The sequence below is a fragment of the Thunnus albacares genome, chromosome 16, assembly GCF_914725855.1.
Source record: "Thunnus albacares chromosome 16, fThuAlb1.1, whole genome shotgun sequence".
Lineage (NCBI taxonomy): Eukaryota > Metazoa > Chordata > Actinopteri > Scombriformes > Scombridae > Thunnus > Thunnus albacares.
In genome coordinates this window covers 6,939,524-6,961,846 of record NC_058121.1, presented here as the reverse complement: position 1 = coordinate 6,961,846, position 22,323 = coordinate 6,939,524, and the positions used below count along the sequence as shown (strand labels likewise).

Below are 22,323 nucleotides of genomic sequence, written 5' to 3'. Positions count from 1 at the left end.
CATCCGACATCATGACAGCATAAAAATAACAGAAAATCACAAAACATGACATATTCCCTTTAATACAAAGACGTACCTGTCGTGAATTTTCTCCTCCTCATTCTGCCGCTGCGGCACTGTGCCATGAAGAAAGAAACTGCTGCTGCCGAACGCTGTTGCAGGTGTGATCAGTCAACTTGAAACTAGGAGCTTGTTAGGAGCTCTCAGCCTACAACATCCACTTGTTTTTGAATGCTGGAGAATAATTGTCTTCTTACATTTAAAATAAAACGAGGACATGTTGACCTTTTATTTACAAGTAAAGTAGTATAACACCTAGATCAGTGGCTCGTTGATAAGCGTGATGGGGCTTTGTTAGTTAGTTATAGTTCAATGACGAGATACTGAATATGATGATATAACTGTATCTGTCATCTCACAGTGCACCTCTGCAGTAACACTGCAATGTCTAGTGCATAACACAGGCCAACAACTTGAAGCAGCCAGGGCTTCACTGATCCACCCATTATTGATTGTTTTTTTTTCTAAATCTCATTGAAAACAGCTACAATCTGTATTGATATTAATGCAAATCCAAAGGATGGACAGAAAACTGGTAAGTTCATCAAGTATTTGGCCTCTGTGGATAAATATTGGTTTGAGGAAAAAATAACTTGGCACTTTAACCTTTTCATATTCATATTGTTTCACTATTTCATCTAACTTGCTAAATTGTTCTTATGTTTTGTGTACTTTATCCTTTGAATTCAAACATAAACAACTAAACATAAAAGATTGATAGATTCAGTCATGAACTAGCTGTAAGTATACAGATACAAATAAATCTCTAGATTCCAGCCTTGTCTGGCCTTGACTCCTCAGATTGAAAGAATTCTTCCTGTCTCTTCTTCCCTCCCTCTTTGCTTCATCTGTTGCTCTGTCTCCACCAGATTTATGTATCCTCTGTTGTTTTTTGTTTTTGTTTTTGTGTGTATAATTACTTTTCAATGTGTAACAGCTTGCAGCCCAGTGTAAATTTTCATTCTACTTAGCAAAGTTTTTCCCTCATGACTGTTTTTTTAATGCTGACTGGTGCTGTTTGACTCATTATTCCACAATGTGCAGAATGTGAACGCTGCACTAATCATTACTTTTATATGAAGATGACTTGATTTGTTGCTCGTAGTGACGAACCCACAGAGAATAATCAGCCCTGTGAAGGGTTTTAGTGTCTTTCAGCTCATTGTTTTGGCTTTACGACTTGCAACATTGCTGTTTCCGTTCACTCTTGCAGCTCTAATGAACTCCGTTTCTAGCTGCAGCAGGTAGCTACTTTTAATGAAAAAGCTCTGATAAACCTACTGTACGCTACGCCACCAGCACTAAATGGCAGAAAGACAAAGTTAGCGACAAGCTGGTGAACATAGTGGAGCATTTAGCCGCTAAAGAATCAGAGATTTTCTTCAGGAGTTAGTGGAGACCAACACACAGCTAAAAGGAGAGTGAGTTAAATGGCCAGAAAAACAACTCCACATGTATGATCATGTTGCTCCAGCTTGTTCTGCTGCCTCCAAGTGACTAAAAAAGAATAAATACCATTTAAACCATTGAAAACAAATGGCTAAACTGACTAAAATGAGAATTTGATTATCAAAATGGTTGCTGATTAAATTATTTAATAGTTGATACATTTTCCGTCGATCGATTAATCGACTAATCGTTGCAGCTCTAATCATCTTCAACCTTTAGCCTGAACACAGGAACAATCAGAGAGGACCTGGTTGACAATCAAGGCTGATGCAAGCTTAAAAAAAATCTTTAGAAAGGTAATTTAAGCCAAAAACTTTCAACTAGGATCGATAATCCTATTACTCTATTATTGTTTATTATTATTATTTTTTAAGTATTTAAGTATTAATCTTTTTTGGGCAAAGTGGAAGTACTCTAGTTCTTTGTTAAAGTAGACAAATAGGCCTTTTAAGAGGTGAAGGTGAGATGAGCTAAAAGCATTTTTAGTCCTCTCTGATGCATCACTCAGCATCACTCATCTAAAACCATCATTTTACCAAAACCAGCTGAATCAATTTACTCCCCCTGACTCCTCTCCGCCACCATTAAATGACAGCAAACAAATATTTCCCACACTGCTTCAAGCGTGTGAAGCCAGCTACCCAAAATGCATAGCAGTGCCCTCAGAGTCACCTCATGTGCCAGGTTGCCACAATAAGAACAACAACTTCCCACTCTCACTTCTATAAAGCTGCCAGCATGTGATGCCTGCCCTGTGTGGTGCGGCAGAGGTCAACATGAACCTCTGACCTTCAGCAGATCCTGCCAGCCTGGTGGTCAAGCAGTTTTGATTCCTTGTTCTGATGCTCAGCGTTTTTAGGAAAACATGTTTGTTTATTAATGATTGTCAGATTGTAGGTATGTAATGTATGTACAGTTGAGGCGCTGAGATTGATTTTGCATAGAATACGGTGCTGATATTTGTGATCACGTGAACTGAAGTGTATAGTAGATCAGTCTAGCTTTACAAGTGTTTACAAGCTGTAACCCAGTTTATGTAACATCTAAGCTGCAGAGAAACCAGCGTGGAGGGCAGTTCTTTGGGGTAACAAATTTGAGAGGGGGCATAACCTTCTGTGTTCCTCTTACAGATGGGTCCATCTCTCCCTGGGCACACAGGACTTCTCCTTTCTCTGTGCCAGCTGTTTCCGCACTGAAAACAATCTCTTAAAAAAAAAAAAAGAGTCTTCTCACCATCATATTCACAACAACACTGTGTTTATGATATAATTACTGCAATCATACAAGTGTCCGTGTCAGCAGTGGACCATGTGTATAACAGATAGATGCAATTTTGCTCCCGGTGAAACTAAGAACTTTAAACTGCAAAACTGCAGAGACATAATTTGGAAGTACTCCAAATTTGCATTAATGAGTGCCAGTTAAAGGCTGATCAAAATGTAAACAAAGGTTCACCATCATGTTGTGATACACAAACTAATACAAGTTAGTTTGCTCAGTTGTGATGGAATTGCGGATGTCCAAATTTTCAGATGTTTGAGCTCTTTCAGAACCTCTTGTCTGTGGCGCCTTAAAAGGTTCAAAGTTCAATTCTTGACTTGACAACTTTCAGCCTTACCTTTTTAATGGAGGGGAAGTTTTCAGAGCTCAAAAATGAAAATTTTAACAACAATATCTACAATTCCTTGTCAACTGAGCAAGTTCCATCTGCTGATAAAGATCATGTGATATGGCTGAGAGCTCCAGAATAGCTGCTCAATGGACCTTTATTAATGTGTTCTGATGCCGTGAAAACTTGCTTACATCAGTAATGTTTGCAAATGCAGCTATAAATAAAGCATTTTTATTACCTAAAATGGAGAAACACAAAAAATACAACAGTAGAGTACAAACAAATAATCAGTTTTGTACATGTATATACCTGTAATTTACATTTATATAAAAAAAATACAGATTTAGATTTACAAATCCACTTTAGATTATTTTCTGAGTAAATTGTCTGGGTTTCTAGTTTATCATGTTATTTGATAGTGGAAAGGAAGCATAGGCCACATTACAGGATTGTAGGAAAAAGTTTAAGTTACACATGTGCACAACATGCATGTTTAAAGATGGGCTTACTGTTATAATTTTAATGTCCCCCTCCACTCAAAAATGTGTTTTTCTTGACGCCCTCCTCTCACTTTGAATTTCTTTATAGTCACAACTTTTTTACAACAGAAAGCTATGTGATTTCTACCCATTTACACCTGTTTGCACGCTAATGTGAAAAACAAGCAATATGTAGCTCATCACCCAGACGGCAGGGTAGACTGAGGTTAGTTCTTGAGCCATCATCGGTGTAATAGATTATCAAGAAAGATCTGAGTATAAATAATACACCACAGGTATAAAAATGATTTGTGCTGACAGGTATATTTCTGCTACAGCAGCAAAGTGGCGAGGTTATGAAATGACTGGAGCCAAATCTCGGTAATGCTCATTGGTTATATGCCATCATGACAACCAAGGGTTAAAAGCTCAAATTTAAGGGCAAATTGCCCCTTCAGCTCCCCATAAACCCAAATGACAGACAAGCAAAGCCATAGCTGCATCTTCAGGCACAATTTGCCCTTTGTAACCTGCGGTGCACTCATGTAGGTTTGGTCATAATGTAAAGACTGTAGTCCATTACCTGGTGATGTCAAATGAGCTTCTGAAGCACTGATAGACTGCAGCCACAAAATGTAATCACTGTAAATTGGATTTTGAGAGGTGAGAAATGAGCGCATCGCAATTTTGAATGATTATCTCGGCAGGTGTGGTGGTGGTGGTCCATGTCTGGGAAAAGATTTTTTTTTTTTTTTTTTTAATGAAAATGCACTTTTAGACACACATACACAGACATACTCTGTCCTTCTGACTCCTGGGAGAGCAGCTGTGTAGAGGGGATTGAATCTGGAGAAAATATTCCAGGTACTAGAGTTAACAAATGGTACATTATGTCCTATATTACTTCTTTTATTGCAACAGTTATTACTTTTCTTGCATTGATCTGCAAGACTGATGAACCAGAGATTGACGTCATTGTAGCGTCAAAGTTTGCAGGGAGCTGGTGCATCAACAATAGAGGCCCTACAATTAGCAGAATGGCTAATCAGCAAAACCAAATCGACATGATGATGAAGAAGAGCGATGGTGCACTTAGCGTAGCGGCAGTTTTTGTTTATCCCAGTGGGGTGGAGAGACAAATTATCTATTTATTTATTTGATAGGGACAGAGCACATTAATGAACATCAGTATTAAATACAAGCTGTAAACATGCTAATTGTTTAGATCATTCATCAAGCATAAGCAGCAAAGATGATCTGTTTCCATCTTACTGTAATTCTTAAATGTGAGGATTTGCTGCTTCTCTCTGGTTTATATAGTGAATGTTTTGGGGTTTTTGGTCTTTTTGTTGGATGAAGTTTTATTTGAAGATGTTACTTTTAGCTCTCGGGCATTTGTCATTATTTTTGGATATTTTATATAATATGCTATTTATAATTAATTGCACTTATATGTGTAAATTTGTTTCATATCCGCTGGTTTTGCACAATGATACACACCAATTTGCAAATCTCTATCAAAGCTCTGTGCAATTTTTGAAATTTCTGAAAAAGGTATACTTGTGGTCATTCATTCAATCTTCATGTACACTTAGAAAGAAAGGAGAAAACAAAAAATTACACTTAACTGGAGTCTTTAAACTAGTACAATCATAATGTATTACTTCAATATGTTTTGATATTATTTGCAATGATGCTGCCAGTGGAGGAGCTGACTTTAAAGGACAGGTTGACAATTATCCAAGTCTGTCTTAAAACAAGTCAGGTGTCCAACTGAATCTTGAAACAGGTTTTTCTTGCTTCATTCCTCCTGTTCATACTGAAGAGAAGAACTGACAGTGTAAGTTTATCTGAAGATAATATCAGGCTTCAGCTGTCAGTCAAATAAAGTTGATATCTTCCACTTCTACAGTCTTTTTAGTAAAAAATTCCTTCTGTGTCTCGACGGACAGTGTTTTCCTGTTCAGTTGAGATGGAAAGATTGTAACAAAAAGAAGGAATTTGGCACTAAAAAGACTAACTTTGAAAGATATGGACTTAATTTGACTAATTTGGACGGCTGAAGCTTCATATTAGCTTCAGATAAACATTTTTGCTCAGAAGGAGGAAAGTACATCATGAAGAGATCTTCTAATGTTCAGTATGAACAGGAGGTTTGATTACAGCAAGAAAAACATGTGCCAATGTTCATTTGGGCTCCTGACTGTTGTTTTAGGACAGACTTGAATAATTGTGAAACTATCCTTCAAGTGGATTTACCCTCCAGTAGAACCCTGATTATCAAGTGGTGTTAACTGAATAAACTGACACTGATTCATAGGTTTCAAAACATTGTTTGTTTTCTGCACCTCTGTGCAGCTTGTTTGCAGCCTTGGCTGCAGAATTATAAGCAGTTTCCTCTCTGAACTCTGTGCTAATGAGCTCGGAGGAAAGTAGAGGTCAGACTTCCGCTCTGCTGCTCAGTGAGTGCAGACACATAATGCAGGCCTCTGATTAAATGGCCCAAAATGTCCTGATGGATAATCCATTAATGCTGTCACTTGTGCATAAAAACAGGATAAAAAGTCATTTAACACCCAATTTAGAATAATTAAAATAGCAATTCATTGTAAGACAACTCAACCCATGAACAATTATTTACTAATAAAGTTTGTTTTTGTGCATAACTCCAAAAAAGTAGACAACAGCCACTCAAAATCAAAGATCAAGGATTTCTGTCTGCAGTCAGAAGAGATACTAGTTTCTCCACCAGCAAGAGCCTCAGTAAATCACAATGCACATCGAGTCCATTTTATTTGGCACAAGATGCATCTCACCTTGTGTAATTTGACGAAGGATGTATTTGGGCTTTTCACGTGCAACAAGTTCAGGTCTTCAGGAAACTGTGTACAACAAAAGGGTAAGCACGTAATTGTCTTGAATGTAATGAATAGTCTAGGCTGATGACTCTTTACAGTGTCTGAGAGAAGATTCCTTTCACTTGCTGTTTTCTTCAGTTTCCAATATTCTGACGCTCTGCCGTCTCGTATAATAAAATCTGATGATAGATTGTTGCCTCCATGTTGCTGATGCTCTGTGAATATCATCTAAAACAGTCTGATGCCATGTTCATGGCATATCATTCATTCATGATATTAAATTTACTGTTGCACTGACTTTGAATATTTCAGCCTTGTGATGAAGATGAGAATTTACTATTTACACACTGAAATACTTGTACAAACAGTATGAAACTCATAGGTACAGTTTACGTATAAACGTGCACATGATTGGAAGTCCTAGTTTTTGTGGACGTTGCACAGTGGAGGCATTTTACATGTATGAAGTGATGACATGGGGTTTTGAAGGGTTGACACTTATTTCAATATTTATTGAATTGAAACCACTGATAATTTATTCATTCAAGTATTTTTTTGTTGGATTATTTACAATGGAGATATAGGAGACCAAAGAGAACGGTTGAAAAGTTGAAGGAGATCAGATAAGAAATGATACTTAAATGTTGACAGAACTCTCAAAACTCTTCTCAGCTGACTGACGTTCACTCAGAGAGGAATTTTTTTTCTTTCTTTCAGTTGTCACTGTCTGAGTGACAGTATCTACTTTGTTACCGAGAGCTTCCAAAATGTGCGGCAGAGTGCAAAACATTAGTCTAAAAATAAAAATACCTGCCTGTGTGCCTGTATTGTGAGTGGTAAAGTTGGCTGAATGGCCTCGATTAGGTTTAGATTGAGATGATAAGACACCAAACAGGAAGGTGTGGTTTGATTCTGGGTTTTCCCTGATCAGCATCAAGTTCACAAAATAAGACAAACAGAGTTAAAGCTGTTTCTTTCATAATGACAGCATAAAGTTTGCCTCTCTTGACCTAATAATTGGATTCAAATCCTGAAGGGGTAAAACCTATTGTTTTTGTTCCAATTATTATGATTGTTTTCTCCGCTAAAAGTGTCTGAGGCTCAGAAATCATGAGTCCAAAACCAACCAAATTTGGTAAGTGGGTTCCTATGGCCCTCCGCTACTCAGGCACCAATAATCACCTATATCGGCCAGGTGGTGGCGCTGTAACGATGAACTTTACGTTTTGGACTAATACTTTTGAACCGTAAGTCTTTCAAACGAAAATCTTTTTTCCTGGATTCTGTGAGACCAGAAGAATTTATCCATATAAGCCACTCCCATTTGCATCAAGATAGATTTTCACTGCTCCTCCTACAACTTTTGAGAAATTGTCACCAAATTTGGCATACTGCCTTAGGGCACTCAGATAGACAATTCCTCTTTAAATGAGCAATATTGGTCCAAAAACATGGCCGTCACCGATCAAAAAGCTTTGCAAAGGGCGGGATTTAGCAAGAAATTGGCCATAACTCATTCATTTTTTATTGAGTCAACATGAAACTTTACATGTTGAGTGTTCACTGAGCACATCAGTCGATGCATAACATTTGGTGACGATTGATTAAGTGGGCATTGCTTATTACAACAAACCTAAAATCCTAGACAATCACATTCTAAACTTCAAAAAACAAAGAAACAAACAAACAAAATACAAAAAACCCAGAAAAACAAACAAACACACACACACACACACACACACACACACACACACACAAAAGAATCAGCTGTATGTCCTACAGAGCTTTTTCAGCACATCCACTGAATTTTGACAAAAGTTTGCCTCTGCAACCTGTAGTCAATTTAGAAGTCCTTCACTGTATTTTTCAAAATATGCAAAATCAATTAACATCTATGTCTCCTTTATCTCTATCTCAATCTCTATCTCTTGCTATAATTTGTACTATATGCACAACATTTCTTTTTTGCTCAGCGTTGGATCAAATGTCACCAAAATATTTGACAATACACCCGAAACCAGTAGAGTGTGAATGATTTTTTTTTTTTTTCCAGAATTTTCTCACCAGCATTTTGACTGTTGTAAACATTTTGTGATGTCATTGTCTCATGTTGTAAGAAGGTGTGCAGAAACCATGTCTCCTCAGAGACTCAATAAATCATCTACAGAGGTCCAGGGTTCAAATCTCAGGGTGTCCAATTCAAACTTGCCAACCGTGTGGTAATAAATGGATGTGGCATGTTTTCAAATTCTTCTGAAGGTCACATCAAGTTGAAGACTGCCTTTTGTGATTCTTTTATCAATCTTCTATCTGATTTGGTTAATCTATAATTTTAGGCAAATGCCATATTCATACATCAAAGGGGAAATGCTCCAAACCCCCCTAATAAACTTTGTTTATGATGGATTTTGTAAATTATTTTGAATCCCTAAAAGGTATTACAAATAAATTACATTAATGAATTTAGATGATTTTTTATCTGCATACATTGTGATGATGAAACAAGTGTTTGACTGGTCTCGCTCCTTCTTTAATCAGAGTTAAAGTAGCAGAAGTGACTTTGCTCGGCTTTGTGAAACCTGAAACCTGCTCGTTGCTGCTTGTGGCTTTAATTTTGGCTGATCGATCTGCTTCCGTCTGTCGACCGAGAAAAGGTTTGAACCCACAAATTGCTGCTTGTTGCTATATTTTCTACAGTGTGTTGCTCCTGACTTTTACATGCTGATTCTCAATGGATGTCACGTCCAAGCTTGAAAGGAAGGCGTTTGTGGACATTAAACTACATGTTAGAGTAGACAAACTTATGGATCTTTTGGGGAAACTCAGCAGTAGAGAGATGACAGCAATTGAAGGCAGAGAGAGATGAAAATCACATGCAACAAAAAGTCCCCAGGCTGGATGCAAACTGAGGACGTTGTGGTTCATGGTTAGTCCTCCACTCAAAAATATGTTTTTCTTCTTTTTCCTACAATTTAATGTTTTTCCCTTCACTGTGTAGAATGTTGTATGTGCAGAGTTTGACACTTGAAGGCTGTTTTCACATTCATCTGCTGAAAGTGGAAAGCTTGTTCATTGAAAATCTGATTTTAAGTGGCGGGCCTACGAGCATGATTTATCACATCACAACTAGATTGGAAGCCAATCGTGGTCCAATATTCAACTTGGACCACGATTGAAAGAGAGATGTGGAAACTTGAAGCCTCCAGTGCGATAACACTGCGAATGGATTTTATAGTGAAGTTGGAGACATCTTGTGTCCAGCAGTTAAACTTTTGGGATTAAATAGATTTGCGTATTCATCTATCGTGGAATTTTTAAGAAGTGGAGAAGGAGTAGATGTCATTTTAGGGATTTAAAAATGGTAACTATACTTTTTTTTTTGTGGAATAATCACATCCGATTGTTCCAAGCAGAGTATTCTTACGTGTCTGGAGGGGATCTTTAAGCCATAGCCACTAACAATATCAAACAAAAATATCTCCTGCAAAGAAAACTGAGGAGGCTTACACAGAGTGCTACTCAGTTTTACATGCAGTAAGCTCTGGAAACTTTAAGTGCTCTTTAAGATGAAAAGACAGGTTACAGAACAGAAAACGTTCTTCAGACAGTCTTCAGACAGGCATAATTTAATATAACTTTGCCCTTGCTTTGGTGAAGGGTTGTCTGCTGAAACATCAGTACAAGACATCAAACAGCAAACTGCGGCCACAGTATTGAGACTTTTATGTGTAGTTTATCTAATCAAAACAACTTTATTGTCCACCTTTGTTGCACAAAAGTAGAAAGTTGTGGTCAGCTTGCATCACAATCAACATCAGTAAAAAGATTTATTTGATTGCTTTGCTCTCATACAACCAGTTTATCTGAAATCTGCTTGATACATATATATATATATATTTCTGTTTTTAAACGTCCCTGTATTGATTTGGTGTGTTTATCTCTTTGCTCATGTTCTTCATATTTCATGATGACGAGTTCAAAGAGGAAAAGAGACACATTTAACTTTTATTTTGAAGGCACTCACCGGATCTAGTGCATCTTATTTTGTCTTATTTAACACCATTTCCTGAAAAACGCCAGCTGGTAGTTCGCCTCCGGGCTAAGAGCGACAGCAGTGTGTTAAATCAACGCACTGTGAGCAGTCAGCCTGTCTTCAGCCCCGTCACCACTTTATTCTCACTTCAGCAGCACATGACAACGCAGCGGGACTCTACACACACGCCAGACTGAACAGTCCAAACTTTCTCTGCAGCTGCCGCATCTGGAAGAGCAGGTGAGAATAATTCCACGTTCATAAATTCATAATTTGCGTTACAACAGGCGACGTACGTGCGACAACAGCGCTGGGCTGAAGTTCCAAATGTCCCACTGATTTATAACTACAGGGCAGATATTTAAAGCTCAAACAACAAGTTGAAGATCTGTAACTGCGTCAAAAGAAGTAGACGCATCTTACTCAGGTTGGTTAACAGGTGATAGAAGCAAGAAATTATTACCTAGAGGCTGTGAGGCGTTTAATGGAGAGCTTATGTATTATAGGAGGCTCTTTTTTGATGCTTTTTAAATAATAATTTCTAGATTTTAACAGCTTCTTAATGATAAAAAGGATATTTGCATGAGGAACATATAGCTATAACAGATAATTCATGCTTAGTCTAATCATATATTTCTCCTTAAACATCTTCTACACTATACTTGTGTAATCTGATTGTCTGCAATAAAAATCTTATATATCCATATGTATATTTTGGATCACTGGGACAGTAAGCTGTATTCTGAGTGTTATTGTGGGTTTCTAATGTGGTTTTAAAATGAGAGTTTTAAATTTAAACAAGACTGATGTGAACATAAGCCCACTTCAAAAAGCACTTATCACTGTGTAAACAAGTGGCTCCTATCAGCCAGCTGCTATGATACAGACAAGCTCACAGGAAGAATTTCCTTTTTTTTCCCCTGTTTGAACTGAGTATGTGATGGATTATTACCACGTCCGCCTGATCAACACGTCGATTCAGTTTATTTATGTGTAATTTATCCAGAACAGCTGATAGAGCTGGCATTGCATTCATTCAGACTTGATAGACGTGTTTTAAAATAATGCATTCATATTTTGAGTAGAGCTGCAATGATTAGTCGATTAATCGATCAGTCAGTTGACAGAAAGTTTATCAGCAACAATTTTGATGATTGAATTAGTCATTTTTCATTCTCTTGTTTTAGATTCTCAATTGTGAAGATTTGCAGCTTTTCTTTCTCATATGTTTAATCTGTGTTCCTTTTTAGGTTTTGGACTGTTGGTCAGTCAAAAGCAAATTGAAAGTGTTGGCTTTGGTTTCAGAAAGCTACAGATGGGCATTTATTACAGTTTTCTTACATTTTAGAAACCAAGTGATTAAATGAGGAAAATAATCAGAAGATAAATTGATAATTAAAATGATCATTAGTTGCAGAGGCCTTGTAGAAGCATTTTGTCATTTCTTTAGAGGTTGTTTTCTATATGGATGATTTAAATGTGTATTGAATAGTAGTACTGCGTATCAGTGTTTTTGTGCTTAATATTAGGAAATGAAAGAAAGTTCTTGTTGCATTGATTTAGGGAGATTTGTTCTTTCATTAGTAATGAGCTGCTGAAGTGGTGCCCTGTTCTCTCAGAATGTATTTATTCATGAAATTAAAGATTTCATCACGGCAGGAATTTGCAAGATTAAAAACATGTATCCTACTTAAAATACATCTTATCTGCCCACATTCCTGATAGATTTTAAAAATAAAACGATAGATAAAGTTTTTCAGTTAACTAACATTGTTTCTCTGTTTAAAACTTTTGTTCTGTACTCTTGCTCTCAAACAATCAAACATCACCAGTCCTAGTTCAAGGCAGCTACTTTCCTAGTAAATTTACCAACTAAACCAAATAATCTCAACAATATAGGCTGAATCATAGAATGAGATTTTAATGTTCAAGTTTTGTTTAGACACCCAGAGAGGTGTTGCCTGAACTCTGTGGACATTTTGTAGACTGTAGTTTGGTGGTTTTGTATTAGATATCAGTATATGAGGGCTGATGTATTTCATTGCTTTCAAATGAACAGGGGTACCTAATAAACTGGAATTTTTGCTGTTGCGCAGCTAGTAGCAGCTTCAAATGTTTTTTTTTTGTTTGTTTTTGCCAAATACAGAATTTAATTTGTCTTGTAATTGTTATGACTAAACCATAAGTTGAATGCACAAATCTTTCTGTGTAAGCTTGAGGTTTTTTCCTCAGCAGGGCAAACATTTCAGTGAGATTTTTCACATTGTTTGGCACAAACCAGAACTCACATTCACACTCACACTCCCTTACTGTATATAGTAAGGTACGGCTTCTTTCTGCAGAGATGTCTCATATCCATTTCCGCCTGGTATTAAGGGGGCAGTTTGGTTTTAGGATGGGAAAACGACTTTGGCCTTGAGCTTTTGTGTAAAAGGCATGCACTTCTGGCCAATGGCCAGGAACAGCACTGTCACTTCAGAATTTTGCTTTATTTGGCTTTGACCTTTGTGTACAGTTTTCTTTTTTTCTTTTTTTCTTTTTTGGGGGATGTTGTGTATACAGTGTGTGTTTGTGTGTGTGTGTATGCATGTGTGTATAAGATGCTTGAAAACTGTATGAATAGTGCAGCTCCCCAGGTGTCTAATCTACCTAAAAATGTATGCAGATTATTGTGGAAAAACAGCTTTTGCGTTTGCCTCCTCATTTTTGTGTATGTGGTGTGTTGTGACAGGTCTGTGTGGACGTCTATGGTGCACTGAGCAGAGCAGTACTGCAGTGAAAGTTCAAATTTGTTGAACTTTCACCCTAGTTGTGCTGACCTCACTGGGTGCAGATAATCACTGTTGACCACAGCGTGAACTGAAAGATGGACAAAAAATGAGTTACTTGCATTTCTGAATTTCCAGAATTGTACAACAAACTGGCCTCATATGGAGACCAAACCAAAAAGATATCATTTGGTAAAATATCAGTGTGCAGATGTAGTGATTTGATACAAAGACACTGAGTCTCTGAAACGTAGCGATCTGCTGCTAGCAACATTAGCGTTGTAGCTTGTAGGTTTTCATAAGTCAGTCTACCAGGTAATCAGAAGAGATAAAGGTGGCGCCATTTCATACAGCACTACTGGGCATTCCAGAGCACTAAATTAATAAACTGCAATTACATATTTGGTCAAAACTTAGTCAGAATTGAGACCAGAATCTGACTTTTTGACATATGTTTTACTGTACCAAACAAAAAATATAATGCCATAAAAATTAGTTTTTTGGGGGGAAAGCATGTAAAATTTAGCTGTTGAGCTAGCTTTAGCTGAAGCTAACATACCCACTTTTTCCTAATTCCTGAAATTGAAAAATCTATTTTGATGCTCCAACATCTCAGTAAATGAGTTTGTTATACCAGGTAAAGTAACTAAATATAATCATACTGGACAATAAAAGTTAACACCACATAAACTAGTCCTACTAAAAGGTAGCTAACCTAGCTTAGCAGAGTAGTAATAACTGATATCTCTGCAACCTCTGACTTGAGTGAAATGTACATGATTTGATGTGGTTAAGCTACACACACACACACACACACACACACACACACATATATATATATATATATATATATATATATATATATATATATATATTATTATTATATTTAATTAAAGATACATTTATTAAATGAGTTCATTAGTGTGATGAAATGAAATATCTGTTTCACAGTTTGGCTTAGTGAAGTGGCTTTTTTCACTTCACCGTAGTTACTGCTCTCTGCCTTTTATAAGGAAGTAACAGTTAAAGTGAGCCATGGAGCTGGTTGTTGAGGTCCTTGAGTAATATTTTTTAACTGTTTTAGAGCTCTTGAGCAGGGCATTTAAAACACAGTTTAACCTTACACTTTAAAAATACATTTCTAAAAAAGAATTTAGGTTTATATTTCTTAGCTTATCTGTCTGTGTGGGCTGGCGTTAGGATGAGCAGCATTGTGGAGGAGCTGGGAGGTTTTCTCCCACAATGATCAGCCTGCTGCTGGACAGTATGACAGCAAGGAGTCAGCGTTGAAGGCAAGGTCAAAGCTTCAAAGGGAACAAAAACTCTTCCACATCTGCTTTTACCTCCAAATGGAAATTACAAAAGCAAACCACAAATTTTTTTCTATTCTCTTAGAGTGACTCATCTGTTTTAGAAGTCAGTTCATTGGCTTTTAACACAATGTCATTGGAAATTTGGTGAAAATAAATCCCTTATTGAACAAGACAGCGCAATATTTCTTGTACTTACAGCAGCACTTTAAGTGGGATTAAACTCTAACTTCTGTTCAATTTATTGCACTTGTGATTGTGTAATGTTGAGAGTGGGGCTGCATTAGTTGCATCTCAAGTTTCAGTGAGCCAGCGTATTCTTTTTTTTTTTTTATCATCAATCATTCTCCATGATTCAAGCAGAAACAGATGAGCTGGCAAGCAGTGTAATTAAACTTCAGAGAATACCCCAAACTCCTTGATTTCCTGGTATTCCATCAGTCTAGATGTCAGGTAAGAATTGATAAACAGAGATGACAGAGGTACATCCATCCTCCCACTGCCAGCACACACTCAGTATTATCAGCCAGAAATGGATCGTTTGTTAAAGCAAATGTTGTGTGTGTACGTGTGTGTGAAGGCTACGGTATCCGTACCATCACAGAAGTACTAATCATTTGTAATAGCAGTAGGCTAATTTAGAATAGTTTTAAACCTTAATGTGAAATTATACCCTTATTATTACACAATACACAAAATGAAAAACAGCAAATATAGCATCTTAAAACCTATTAAGTGTCTTTTATCTTCATGAAATCCTTAAAAACAATTAGTATAGGAAAGATTTCATGGTTTATGTATGGATTCTGATCACTAATGTTTATTTATGGCACATTTGTATTTATGTTAATTAACATTGGCTTATATGTTATCAGATTTTTTAAAACTCTCGACAACCAACAAAGGGCAGGGGAGGGAGGAGGTGGAGGACTATTTAGCAGTAGCAACCCAACAGATCCCGCCATGATAGTTAAGGTTCCCAATACGCCCACCATCCCAGGAGCAGAGACTGTAGAGTAGTACCCTTTTACACCAAAAAACCATCAACAGGCTCACATACAAAGAAGTATCTTGTTCAGATTTGTATTTCATTGTATCAAACTGCAGACAATGTAGATATAGATTCTTACAGATAAATTCAATACGGACTACAAAAGTGAACATCTAAATGACTGTATGTAATGTATTCAGAGATTACCTGTGATGACTATTCAGTTCAGGAGCTGTGGTTGCTTGTTCCATTGATACTAATCCATATAATCTGTCTCTTAATAATCTTAACATTCTCATTGTTGAAACAGTTGGGTCCAAAGAGTATCATCTTCTTTACTGGGAGACATGTTAGTGCAGTCAACTGTTGCATCACACCTGATGTTCTTCCATTTACCTTGCTGCCCAATATACACCCACCAAACACTTTATTAGGAGCACCTGTGCAATCTAATGCTATCCATCTAATGCTTTTATGAAGCATTTTCTCTCTATTAATTCTACTTTATTTTTGTTATTGAGGTTGTTGTGGGTGGTGATGGTGTACTGGAGTGCATTATGTTGAAATATGTTACTAATATTGGGGTGGACAACATATTAGGAAACCATTTCAATCAGTTTTTGTTGCCACTCAGATGTAAATCAATGCCTCAATATGGTGTATGCACATCTTAACATGATATCAGGTGTGTAGGCAAAAAAGCAAAAACAATCTGAAGAAAAAAGAATGCCCGCACAGGGAGTCCAATCACTACATTTTCATCAGATAATTAAGCATTACCTGCCCATAATGACTCTGTATCTCTTTATCTTACCCATGAAGCCAAGACAGCAGTCAGTTTTGTTCTAGGACTGCAAATAATCTGTATTTTTTATTATCGATTAATCTACAGTTTATCTTCTCAATTAACCGAATAATCATTTTCATCTATAAAATGTCAGGAAATGCTGAAAAATATCCATCACAATTTTCAAGAATCTAAATCCCAAATATATGCAGTCTACAATGATATGAAAAATTGAATTGTCATTTTGCTTTAAAAAAAAATTACTCAAACAATTAATTAACTGTCTGTCAACAAGACTTTGCAGCTCTGCTTGGTTCATTAAATTCCTTCTTTAAACAGGTCATGTCTGAGATCCAGTCCTGACTGTAGGCTTTAGTTCAACGTTAAAAAAAAAACAAGAGTCATTAAAAAATGTACCAGAGATTGTCATAATGCTCACATGAAGTAACTTCTGCAGGAGCTGCAGGCAACAATAAAATAGCAGGATGATTGGTGATGTTAAATGGTGAGTAAAAGTAATTTTCAGCATGCTTAGATGGTTCTATTTCCCAGAGTTTCATAGCTGTGAGAGTGATTTCTCCACTCATCTTTAATTTGATACCATTAAAAAGAAAACATTCCCTTGGCACCTTGCGCAATATCCAAAATAATGAATTTTCACCTGTACTATTTACAGCTTTGTGAGTTTAATTACTCACTGTTCTCAGCAGTGCTCATTTTACGCTTATAGCACAAGACTTAAACTGCTGCTACGGATTACTGAGTTTTGTTGGCCAGCCAAACCAAGATTCTCTCAGCAATTTGGCAAGGTTAATTAAGATTACTCAGTTTTTTCTTTGGCTAAAGTAATGACTTCCAGAAGTGAGCTTTATGCCAGAAAGGGACGGAGAATGTGTACCAACTCTAACTGAAGACAGACTCCTGCCACCCAGGAATCATTAACTCTGCCAGATTTGCTATATCAGATGTTGTAAAAGTAAACTAACATGTCTTTGGACTGTACTGGGTTGGTCTGTGTGTGTGTGTGTTGTATTTATTGATCTACCTGCTGTCTCTGTTTATAGTACATTATCAATCCTATTTCCTCATGTCATTGTTTTTAGATAATGCATGTGAAATCCCACCTTGCAGTGATAATAATTTAGTCAAACTCAAGCCTGGATTTTCACATTCAGCTTCTCTAGTTCACATACCTGAATTATTACCTCAATCAGTTTGAATCCATATCATTAAATTGCATGGAAAATAATCATTATGCAAAATATAACAGGGAAAGTGTTCACTATTAGACCTGAAAATTTCTAAAGGTTTTTGACCTTTGATTACAGTGACCTCAACAAAATAGTCAACTGTATTTGTAAAAACTAGTGTGCCAGAAACTTATTTTAGCTTTTAGCTGAGGATCGCTGATGGTCATGAATGTGAGTTTCCTGATATGTTGTATGGAGAAGACTTGAGCAAAAGAATTATAAAGAAGAATATAGAAAATGGTGGAAGAATTGAGTGAAGAATAAAAATTCTTACAGTGCATGAACAAATACTTTTATGTTAATTTTGATTTTTAACTGTAAATAATAAAGAAAATACTATTTACTAATATATAGTTCAAAATCAGATTTTTAAAAAATTAAATTACTTTTAGTGACTCACTGACATCACTGGTAATTTCATGACAGAATCAAACTTTGGACATTCATCCACAGCACCCTCATTTGGCCAATCAGAGTCATTTTTGTTAAAGTTTGAAGTTTCGTCTAAATTATTGACAAAGACATTACCTGAGATGTTGCATTTGGACAGAGAAAAGGACAGTCTCATCGAGATAGCAGAACACATTTGATGAAAGTATCAAAGGCACAAAAATCTGAATTGAAATTACACGTCACATCAGCAACAATTAATTGCGACATTTATGTTTAATTCTGCACACAGTCCCTTACAAATAAATATTTTCCTTCAGTTTTTTTTCCTTAAATTCATGCATTTCTTGATGTTCCAGGGAAAAGGTCAACCACACATCTCTGACTGGGTCCATGTGCTGCCACCTAAAGATGTGAGACTCATGGCCGGGCCGAGACTGTGCACTGAACATCTTCTCTTCTCTGCCGTAGACGGACTGCTGTCTTGTGATCACTGCCCTCTGGCTTTTTTCACAAAATCGACCCCTTCTTCTCATCATGCTATGTGATACGTGCCAACACTGGCATTTCATAGTGAGCAGGGTCAAAACAGAGGGAGGCATCCATCAGTCTGAGAATTTACCATGTGAGCTCATGAGTAACGTTAAACTATCCTGGCCTGCGTAGGTACATCTGCTGGTGTTTATTATATTCTAGGCCAGTTTTAAAAAAAAGTAAAATAAAATCAAAATCCAGTGCTTGCAGATAATGACATTAAAATAGTGAACTTGATACAAAGGGAAAACATATATCTCCTTTATTCTCTGTCAGTGATGTAGTAAATCTAGTGATAGTGAGACCGTCTGTAGTTGTGATGGCTGCTGCCTCCTCTCCAGAGACGGATCAGCCCCTCTTGCAGCTCCAGGAGGTGGACTCTAGTCGGGTTGGCAGTCGTGTCCTCTCCCCCATCCTCAGCTCCTCCTCTCCCGGCCTGTCCCTTGAACCCAGCCAGCCCATCTGCATTCCCTCCCCTTACACTGAACTCGGCCACGACTTTACCACCATACCTTTCTACAGTCCAGCTATCTTCAGCTATGCTGGTCCGGGCATTTCAGACTGCCCCTCCGTGCATCAGTCACTAAGACCTTCATTATTCTGGTCCGGCCCTGGCCATGTGGGCCCACCCATACCCCTGCACCACTCCCCGGCTCGCCCTCAGCATGGTCAGCCAATCCAGAGTCCGTGGATGGAGCTGTCGCCACGGGACAGTTTCTTAACAACCAGGTGGGACAGTGCATCCATTCCTGGCCCTGATATACTGTTTTAACAGTTCATTATGTAAACTCACAAGTCAGTCGGCACCATAGCATTTTTTAAAATTTGAAATCTGATATTAATGATATGATATTAATCATGAAGAATTGCTTTTGTCTTGTCATGACTTCATAATCAGTCTTTTGCTGTCTCTCTAGTTTTGTACCTTCTTAACAAAGGCTGCAAGTAGGCCAAAATAGTCTGTAATCATACTGGTGTGGTAATAATTTAATAATAATAATGCCACACACATTACACTTACACTTACTGACTTTCCTTATCTGATAGCAAGAGTGTGAGGAGGCGTTCCCAGGAGAGCGAGGAGGGCGTGGTGTCGTCAGGTGGGAAGGCAGACCTCCACTTCTGTGCTGTGTGTCACGACTACGCTTCGGGCTACCATTATGGCGTCTGGTCATGTGAGGGTTGTAAGGCCTTCTTCAAGAGGAGCATTCAAGGTGAGACACAGAAACACAATATGTACTTTACAGTATGGTGAAGCTCTTCACGTTGGTTTTTTGTCAACCCCCAGAGGTGTTGATTAAACTTACTTTAAGGCCGTAGTGCTTTTTCCCAATAAATGTCAGTGTCTTTTTGAGTTTTGAGATGGCAATGTTGGTCTGTCAGTCAGCCCATATCTTTGGTTCAGACTGAAATATCTCAACCACTGCATGGGTTGCCTGGAAATTTTGTGAAGACATTCATGATTCCCAGAGGATGAATCCTACTGATGTTGGTGCTCCCCTGACTTTTCCTGTAGTGACACCATGAAGCTGACATGTTTGGTTTTCAGTGAAATGTGTCAACAGCTATTGAATGGATTACCATGAAATTTGGTACAAACACTGATGTTCCCCTCAGAATGAAATGTAATGACTTTAGAGATCCCTGAACTTTTTATCTATCGCCATAGTTAGATCAGAATTTCAACTTCTCCAATACATTGGTTTTTGACCAAATGCCTGCAAAACCATGACATTGCCATTAGCCTCAGCTGTACTTTGTGGTTAGTGCTAATTAACATATGTTAGCATGCTAACATGCTAAACTAAGATGGTGAATATGGTAAACATATCTCGTAAATATCACCATTGTAGCATTGTCATTGTTAGCATGTTAGCATTTAGCTCAAAGTGCAGCCTAACAAAACTGCTAACATAGATTCTCAAACTAGGATAGTCTGAAACACTTTTCTGGTGACATTTTAACATGTGTTTGAATTTTTTTTTATTATTATTATTTCTTTTGCGTGACATTTACTGTAGCTAAATGCCAGTCGTTTGAACTGTAGTTTCGTCAGATGTGTAAACCTTCACAGACAGTGTTACTAGCATTTTCAGCACAGTAAGAGGTGGGGAGGAATTGAAATGGTCCCAAAAGAAAAAAAAATATGAGCTTGTCATCAGTGCCCTTTAGCAGGTGCTTATTTTGCAGTAAGTCAGCGGTAAGCTCTAGTTTTAGGAGGAACATGTCTCACAATCTACACATCTGTTGGACTTCTGGTTGAGGCAGCGCCATGTGAAGACTTGTGAAAGGCCAGGTGTTTCCAGAACATTTTTTTACATGTAACCGCTCTACAGCCATTTATTCACAATTTCCATCTGAGTGAGGATATCTGAAATAATTTTGGGAATGACACTACAACACAATAATCCTAATATGCCTTACACATGTAGCAAAACATAGGATGCTAGCGCAACAACATGTAGCATGGACACTACTGAAACAAGCTAGCAGAGACTGGTGAAGGGGCTACTCTCCGCGAAATAAGAGGATTGAAAACAGAGCTTCCTTTGAAAATTGACGAGAAAGCAGAAACCCATGCCATTGAAATCAGAAAAAGAAGGAGAACAGCTGAAGGAGGGATTCAAAAATGCAGTGGAGCAATTAGGCACCAAGGTTACCACTTTGGAGGTTTGTGTGGCCTCTTTGGAAGAGGCAGAAAGCAGTCATACCAATGTCACTACCACCCTGCAACAAGAGGTAAACCCAGCTGAAACGAGATGTTGCTCATTTGTAATAGAAGAACAAGGATTTGGAAGTGAGGTCTCGACGATATAATCTGCACATAATGGGTGTGAAGAAGAGAGGGGAGGATGGAAAAAATATCCCAGCATACGTGGCGCAGTTACTGAAAGAGTTGCTTGGACTGGTATTAGACTAGTATTAGTCTAGGCACTCTGTACTCTGAGGGAGAGGCCAAGAGACACTTTGTGGAGCATTTGTGGTGACATGCCACTACTTCCAAGATTGAGAGCTACTGATGAAAAAGGCTATACAGAAGAAAGACATTGTCTCTCCTGATGAAGACAAGATCCACATCCAACCTGACTTCACCCAGAAAGTCAGCTGGCAGCAGACTGTGTTCATTGAAGTATGAGGGATGCTTAGACGCTGGGAAGGGATACAATAAGGATTGTTCTACCCGGCAGAGTTGAGGATTAAAATGAAAGATGGACTGAGATGGAATTTCAGAGACCCTAAACTAGCCAAGATGTTTGTGGAGAAGAACTGGACACCACAGACATAGCAAGATTATGGGTCCTGAACAAAAAATATGACCCAATTTCTGGGACGCTGAAATTAGCCATTTACACAGAGCAAGGCGGACAATAGGTCGACTATAATGGACCTTACATACTTCAATTTCTACACTACAAGTAAAAATCATCTGTATCAACATAAAGGTGGTTCTAGAGCTTTTGGTTTGGTCCGGTGCATGTCGGTCGGTATTTCAGATTTCTTAATGATAGTCTTAATATGTTTTGAGTTTTGAAGGGGTCCTAACTACTGTGAACTGCCTATAGTGTACGGATCACTGAGAAGGGCAATGGGAACGCTAACAAGATTTAAATGTTTCAATTTAAGAAGTTGCAGTTACAGTTTAACTTATTAATACTAGTCACATATGTGTCCCCTCCCTTCAAATCCCATCTTTCAGGGAGCCAATGTGGTATTTGCGCGTTGGGCTTGGTGTGTTTTGTCGAACTGTGATATTGATTGTTATGATTTGTGTCATGTTGTGACGGGTAAATGCATATGTTGG

At 37.7% G+C, this 22,323-nt stretch overlaps 1 protein-coding gene across 2 annotated transcripts in view; it reads left to right on the top strand.

Moving 5' to 3' along the window:
• The window catches only part of esr2a (estrogen receptor 2a), a 56,533-nt gene that overhangs the window by 22,242 nt on the left and 11,968 nt on the right, over nucleotides 1-22,323 (top strand). Inside the window, exons 1-3 of one of the 2 annotated variants that reach the window (XM_044376963.1) lie at nucleotides 10,538-10,731; nucleotides 18,347-19,250; nucleotides 19,569-19,735. In XM_044376963.1, the coding sequence (XP_044232898.1) occupies nucleotides 18,841-19,250; nucleotides 19,569-19,735 (577 nt within the window). In that variant the 5' untranslated portion in view covers nucleotides 10,538-10,731; nucleotides 18,347-18,840. Of the gene's footprint in view, nucleotides 1-10,537; nucleotides 10,732-18,346; nucleotides 19,251-19,568; nucleotides 19,736-22,323 lie in introns of those variants that run through there. The other variant, XM_044376964.1, reaches the window with a different exon arrangement.